The following is a 7,329-nucleotide window of genomic DNA, read 5'->3' as shown; positions in this document are numbered from 1 at the left end:
CAAGTTATGTCGTTGACCTAATTTTTCTTTAAAATTATTCATATCGGTATAATCTTCCTCATAAAAGGTTATCCGGAAGTCATACGTAGATTTATCACGGTATTTACATATATTTCTATCTCGGGAAAATTCCAATTTTTTTTCATAATCATCTAAAGATTTGAGAAATAAGGTTGCATATTTTTGAAGTTTATATTGCTTAATAAGTATTTCAGGTATTTGAGGGATAGAATATTGATAAAAATACATGTTCCAGCATGATCCCGGAATCGTGTATTGCGCCCTTAATTCGGGGACACATGTGGAATTCCAGTCACGTGTCAGCGAATTTATGCTGCGACATTTTTTTCTTTCATTCGAACAGGAGGTAAATAGGGGGAAAGAAAGGTTATGGTATAATTGTTTGGAGCGATGGATAGTTAATGTGCTGAGTCGTGAACTTTTATAAAAATATTCATTAAAGTCACAAAGGTATTGGGTAAAATAGCAGTCACACTTAAAAGGATTATCGTACAAGGTTACATATATCTCTTCAATTCTCAAAAAGTATAGAACTAAAAACGATTCAATGGTCTGGATTAAATTTCCATGTAACAAGACAATTTCGAGAAAAAAGCAATTAACGAATGTTAAACTATCTAAAGAATTAATTAAATTATTACTCAAATCCAGAAACGCCAAATAATAGCAAATGCGCAATGCACCTTCGTGAAATTCTTTCACTCTGCAATTATTTAGATATAAATCTTGAATCCATGGGTAGGGATATAAAAATATAGGAGGGATAATGGCGTAATTAGTTTGCGGAGATATGTTAGAAGCATTAAGAAATCTTTTGTAATCATTATCTGGTTGGTTTATAATTGTTTTGTAAAGATTCAATGTAATAGGCACCATCTCTAACGCAGTTATAATAATATTGTCACTAAAAGAGAACAAAAGAGTATCTACGTGAACTAAATCAATAAATATTTTTTGTATGGAATATAAAATACCCGATGGCAAAAAATAACATTTGACATGCAACTTGTAAATTTCTTCAAAAAAGTCCCAATAACAATGAACACAGAAACAATTTCTAGATCCCCTTCCAAGGATATAATAGAAACCCTTACAGCAATGTATTTCTGCCAAGTACCCACTAATTACTTTTACATCGCGTGTCAAAAAGGATAAATTTATAGCGGTAGTATTAAGATCCAAAGCTTGAATCATCGAATATAATTGCCTTCTACGGATATGTTTAGGAGTTGAAATGTTTCCATGGTTGCTAGAATTATTGGAGTAGCATGAAGCTATCCACGCTATAAAGTACAATATTACGAATTCCGTCTGTTAAACAACGTGTAATTATTATAAATTATTATGGCATAAATTAAGATTTAACACCACCCAATTAATAAAAAAAACTTTAAATCATTAATATAAAAGCATTATTTTTTTAAAAAGTAGTTATATAAAAAAATTCTTCACGTCAATATCTTAAGTTTAAAACTATAACAATGTACATGATGTAAAATAATTTATTAATTACGCAATTCAAAAACTTCAATATTACAAAATATATAATAAAATACTAATCGCGACTAAAACATAGTATAATGTAATAATTTTCCCAACGTCATGTATTAACATGCGCCTTTGGATCCCATCTATCGACGATTAAAGGAATAACTTTGTACTTAGGTATGCGAAATAGAGAATGATGGTTATCGATGGCAAAATTGAGGTCCGAGATTTTTCGTATCAACGCGTCGGCTTGGTCTTCATTCAAATTTCGGGAATTTATGAAGCGACTATCGTCACGATATTTATTTCGATGGAAAGGGTCTAACATGTTATCAGACATGCTCGCATTTCGGTCGAACATTTCCTGGCCAGTACAGACGATATGGCAATCATCCGCGTCTTTTCCGTAAAATTTGGATAGGTAATCGAGATGGGAAGTGGAAAATGATTTCTTGAGGGAAACCGCGTCAACGTATTCAATGACTAAAGCTAGAATGAAACTTTTTCCGGCGGAAATCGTTACCCTTATGCGAGCACCTAAGGATTTCAAGGATAGGAATCGGAATGGATCTAGACACTTATCGTGGAAATTATATTCTTTGGAGTTCACAAATTTCGGTATTTTATGGTGCTTGACTAAAACGGAATAACGAGCGTGATAAAATTCTGGCCCTCCGTCCTCGTATAAAACTACCAGACAAAAAAAAGAATGAAGAGAATTACTATTTAAAAATAAATAACGTAAGATTTTTTTAGGGAGAAAACTGAAGAATGCTGGGAAGATAAAGATAACATATTAATTAAATCATAATTAGGACTCATTTTGGTTTCTCAAAATTTGATACCCTTCTCAGGGTTCCATGCTTGTATACATTTTTTTAAATTTTCTAATAATTATTAATAAATGAATAAAAGGAATCAAATTTAATTCATTTGTAATGTTTAAAATGTATTGAATTATTTTTAAAAAAGGAAATAAATCAGTGTTGTTAAACCTACCTTACTTATAATTAGCGCGCTTTCGCTTCTTTTGAAAAATTAATAATAGCGAGCTATTAGCAACATACTTTTTATATGTTTTAATAGTTTTTGATTATAAAAGAATTTATATAAAAAATGTAGCTAAAATTACTGTAATTAAAATAATTATTTATGGTAATATTATTTTTTTACGTTTTAATAATAAAATAATTTCTATATTATCATTCCTGTCTAGAGGGCAATAACCGAAAAAGTTTTGCCTTACTATAGTCAGCACTAGCCCTTGCAGAGATAAAATGAAGCATTTAATTTTATAAATATTTTTAATATAAAATCAAAAATGTTTTTTTTAGAAAATAATTAAAAATGTTTGAAGATTCTTTTCAAAAATGAGTTGTGATTTTATCTTTTTTTATAGGCATAAAAAAATATTTACTAAAAAAGATTGCAATTTTTAAGTAAAATTTGATCAAAAATCTTCCTACTTTAAAAAAAAATTTCAGGATTCTTTTGCTCAAAGGCATTTAAGGTATTTCCTATTAGACAGTTGGTTGGATTTTATAATACAAATTTCGAAAATTATAATTAACTATTAATACTAATTTTCGTTTTTTTATTCATTATATTTTTTCACTTCTTTCAAAAAAAAAAAATTAGCGCTCTAGCACTGACTTTTTGGCAAAAAAAGGAGCGTGCTATTAACTATCGATACTAAAACAGGGTGTGCTATTTTAACAACACTGCAAAAAAATGCGCTATTATATTTTTGTTGTATTATTTGCAACAAAAAGAAGATATAACTTATATATCAAATTACTATTGAAAATAGTTTGGCGATAGTTAAATGTCGGCTAATTCGGCTCAATCTACAGGTCTGCCGGAGAAAATACGTCAACATTCAAGCGTTTTAATTATATTAGTTTTTCACATTTGAGTATGCCATATTTTTAAGAAAAAACCATAGGCCAAAATGATAGTTTCGGGCAAAAACTAAGTTTAGCCAGCTAAAAATTTGTTTAAACGGCTAAAAATATAGTAATGTGTTGTAAACGAACGCGACGAAGTTCGTTTTTTGAAAAAAATGTTGAACGGCGTTCCTTTTATTTTTGACGAACTTTGAACGTGAACGCGTCCTTTTTTATGACGAACGCGTTAGAATTTAACATTTGTTCAATTTTAAAAATACTTTTTCTTTTTATTTATTTGAAAAATTTAATATTTCCGAATTTTTTTTAAAAAAGTATTATTTATATTTTTTAATCGGCTGCGTATTTCCTTTACATTTCAATTTTTTTAACACATAGTTTATTAATTTGAAATTATTGTTTGTATTTTAATTTAATAGATTAGCATAAGCATGGATATTATTATTTAATCCCCATCATCTGATTCTTAAAAGCTAAAATCAGATGAATTATCATTACCATGGCCAAATATGATAAATGTTTTACAGTAACATCCTATATTGAAGGAACTAATTCAATGCCACCAAGTGTAAAATGTGCCCAAAAAGTATTATATTGTCAAAATCTCCAGGTTCCAATTTAAAACGACATTTGATTGTAATATTAAATCATTAAATTTGAAGAAAAAATGCATTTGGGATATTTGACCCCAACAATAACGATAGTTATTTTAAAATTAAAAAAAATTAGTGGCCTCAAATATGAACCATAGATAGACGCCGTATTAAATGGGATTAATAAAAGGTATTAAACCTGTCACTCTCAATTAATTACATATATTTTATTTTTTTAAGATTTGAACATATATATGAAGATCAATATGTTCTTTCTGCAATTATACATCCAGTAATCAAGCTTCAATGGCCATGGATAAAACTTCCACAGAACGAACCTATTAAAAATAAACTTATAGCGTTATTGAAAAAAATGCTTTAAAAACCCTAGAAATGATAATGCAAGAACTGTTAATTTCGAGATACTTTTTTATTGTCGAGGAAGTAAAGAATGGATTGGAGGAGGATAACTTATCTCAATTCTTTGAAGCAAATAACAAAACAATAAATGTTTTTAATAAATTCCCCACGTTAAAAGAGTTATTAATTAAGTATAATACCGTAATCACCTCATCTACCCTTGAGCGCGTTTTTAGTATAGCTAATGCCGTATTAACTGCCAAGCATTCCTTCTATCAGATGAAAAATATTGTTATTTATTAAAAAACTATATTATTTTTTAACATGGCTAATATTGTGTTAATAAATATAAGACATTATTTATATTAGAAAATTTATCATAATTTTGAACGATTCATGAACGTGTTCCTTATTTTTTGAAAGTGAACTTGAACGTGAACGCGTTCGATTTTTGTCAATGAACGTTGAACGCGTTCGATTTTTTTAGAAATGTTTACAGCACTAGTAATTACCCAACTATACTAAGGAGTGATACATCCCATAAGATATCTTTCTTTCTTCTTTTAAAATATTTAACGAGTAGCAAGATACATAAACATGGCCTTAACTTTGGAAGAATTTTTTTAAAAAAATGCACTTACCCACTATTGCCTTGCCCAGAAGATATGGCCACAGATATGAGTTAAAATTGAAAGCATTGGCTGATACTAATATTATCTCAAGTTGTATATAAAATAAGATTGTTAAAATATTATTATATAGATATAGTGGCATAGACAATAATTTTTTAGTTTTTTTAAAAAAACAATTAATTATAAATTTAATAATATAATTTATATTGTGAGGTATCTATTAAATACAATGAAAAGATCAAGCAACATCTATAAAGATTATAGAATCATAAGATTCAAAAATATTTTGAATTAAGGAAAAACTTTAATGAATTTAGACATAATTAATTTTTGAATTATAAATTGGATATTTAAAACTCGGACAAATATGTGCTGTGTATTTCTTAATTTACCTATAAATGGTATTTTTATTACTGATTAGAAAAACTGATTGATGAATTAAGTAGGTACTAATCATGCCTTATATATTGTCATTGCTTCAATAATTTTCCTTCTAATGTGATAATCTTGACAATTTATTTTTATTTTGTTAATGATGTTTTTGTTTAATCTATCTAACAAACAGGTTGTAGCACTAGAGAATATGAAATACATACTAATTATTGCTAAAAATATCAGAGATGAAGCTACCATATCTTTGGATGGCTTTAAATTATGATGTGATATCATAGCTTGTATGCTTTGTAATTCGATCACAATTTTTGATTAATGGTAAATTTAATTAAAGAATTCATAAATATTGCCATAAGCAAGAGAGCTATAACATCCACATTTTAGCCAGATGCTATTTTGACAATTATTTATTTCTTAAAGTGTGATGTCATCGTTTTCATTTTTTGGTTCTCACATTTGACTGATGAATAGTACTTGTCATGCACTAAATATTAATGCATGCAAGATATGTTTTTTTATAACTTTCATTCTAGCATAATGCCAATTTTTTTTCTTTCTACTGTCTACCAAATGGATTAAATCATAATTGAACACTAAACATTGACAAAATTTTCAGAATATTTTTAATTGTGAGGGGCCCATTTTTAATAATATTTATTTCATTTATGCTGACTACCATATTGATTAAAGTCAGAAAAGCATAAAACAATGTCAATTTTAGATTTAGTAATTCCAATTGTCAGGTAATTTTAATGGAGATAATATAAAAATAACCATAGAAAAATATATATAATATTTTTTATAATATCCAGACATAACAGGGTTTGAGGTAGAAGACCCCCCCCCCCCACACCAAAAAAAATCAACCTTTCTCAATGTGTAGATACAAATAAAAAGGGGAATGCTAAAATATCTATATATTCATAAGTATAAGATGAATTAATTACCAAAATCAGAACCATATTTCATCCCAGGTTTCACAACCCAACTCTTTTTCATTTTATTAGAAGAAAAAATATGTGTAATTGGCCTTTTAAAATAACAATAAACAATATATTTAACTATAAATGAGTCATCAAATTCTGAAAATAAGTCATAAGCTTCTCCAAATGTCAGTTTTTTGTACAATTTATGTTTATTATATTTTTGCATTTTTGAATATATACTATCATATATTGAGTTGCTACTTATCATATATGGAAGAGTAAGCTGGTATTTTGAATCATATATTAAATTAAGATAATTTTGGCATAATAGATATAATGTTTCTTCTTTAGTTAATAATAAAAGGTGATCTTCAGCAATATTTTTGTCCTTAAAATAAGAAACATTTCTCACTTTATAAAAGATATTTATACTATTATAGATTCCAATAGTGTAATAGGTTGAAGTACTCCATAATTTTCACTCTTAATAATAGGTGTTAAATATATAATAAGATATCATACACATTTATGAAGATTATTTATAGATAATGAATCAAATATAATTATAAGATTTCCTATTATATAAGCTGTGTGAGATGCTTCAACATTGGGCTTTGTAATTGTATATAAATTAAACATAATGTTATCATGTGTTAAATCTTATTTGCGACAAAAACAGCAAAGATGGTGGATAGACATTTTATTTCTTGAATTTTAAACTTTCCTTCCTTCCCTTCTTTCCTTCCTTCCCTTTCCTTCCTTCCCTTTCCTTCCTTTCCAAAAAATAATTAATTTTTGGAAGATTTTGTTGGGTAATACTGTATTGTATGGATAAATCATCAACATAAAATAATACTATATCATACTGACAAGGCAAATTTTTTTTATTTAATCATCTTTATTTCAGATTCTATGAACCTTAAATCTCAATATTGATAGCACATAAAGACTTACACTAAAGAATTTAAACTTAAAATCAGCCACCACCCACCTTTAAAGTAATTAACTT

At 27.6% G+C, this 7,329-nt stretch overlaps 1 protein-coding gene across 1 annotated transcript; it reads right to left on the bottom strand.

The window, feature by feature from the left end:
* Positions 1-1,539: 1,539 nt before the first annotated feature.
* Positions 1,540-6,468, bottom strand: LOC135924684 (uncharacterized). Its single transcript, XM_065459780.1, has 2 exons — positions 6,342-6,468; positions 1,540-2,199 (listed from the first exon to the last, which is right to left on the bottom strand). Exons 1-2 carry the CDS (start codon positions 6,391-6,393, stop codon positions 1,622-1,624), a joined length of 630 nt encoding a protein of 209 aa, XP_065315852.1. The 5' UTR covers positions 6,394-6,468; the 3' UTR covers positions 1,540-1,621.
* Positions 6,469-7,329: the final 861 nt, after the last annotated feature.

Source organism: Gordionus sp. m RMFG-2023, chromosome 2 (assembly GCF_954871325.1).
Source record: "Gordionus sp. m RMFG-2023 chromosome 2, tfGorSpeb1-WG-v2, whole genome shotgun sequence".
In the NCBI taxonomy this organism is placed as follows: domain Eukaryota; kingdom Metazoa; phylum Nematomorpha; class Gordioida; order Chordodea; family Parachordodidae; genus Gordionus; species Gordionus sp. m RMFG-2023.
This window is presented reverse-complemented; position numbering and strand designations above follow the sequence as displayed.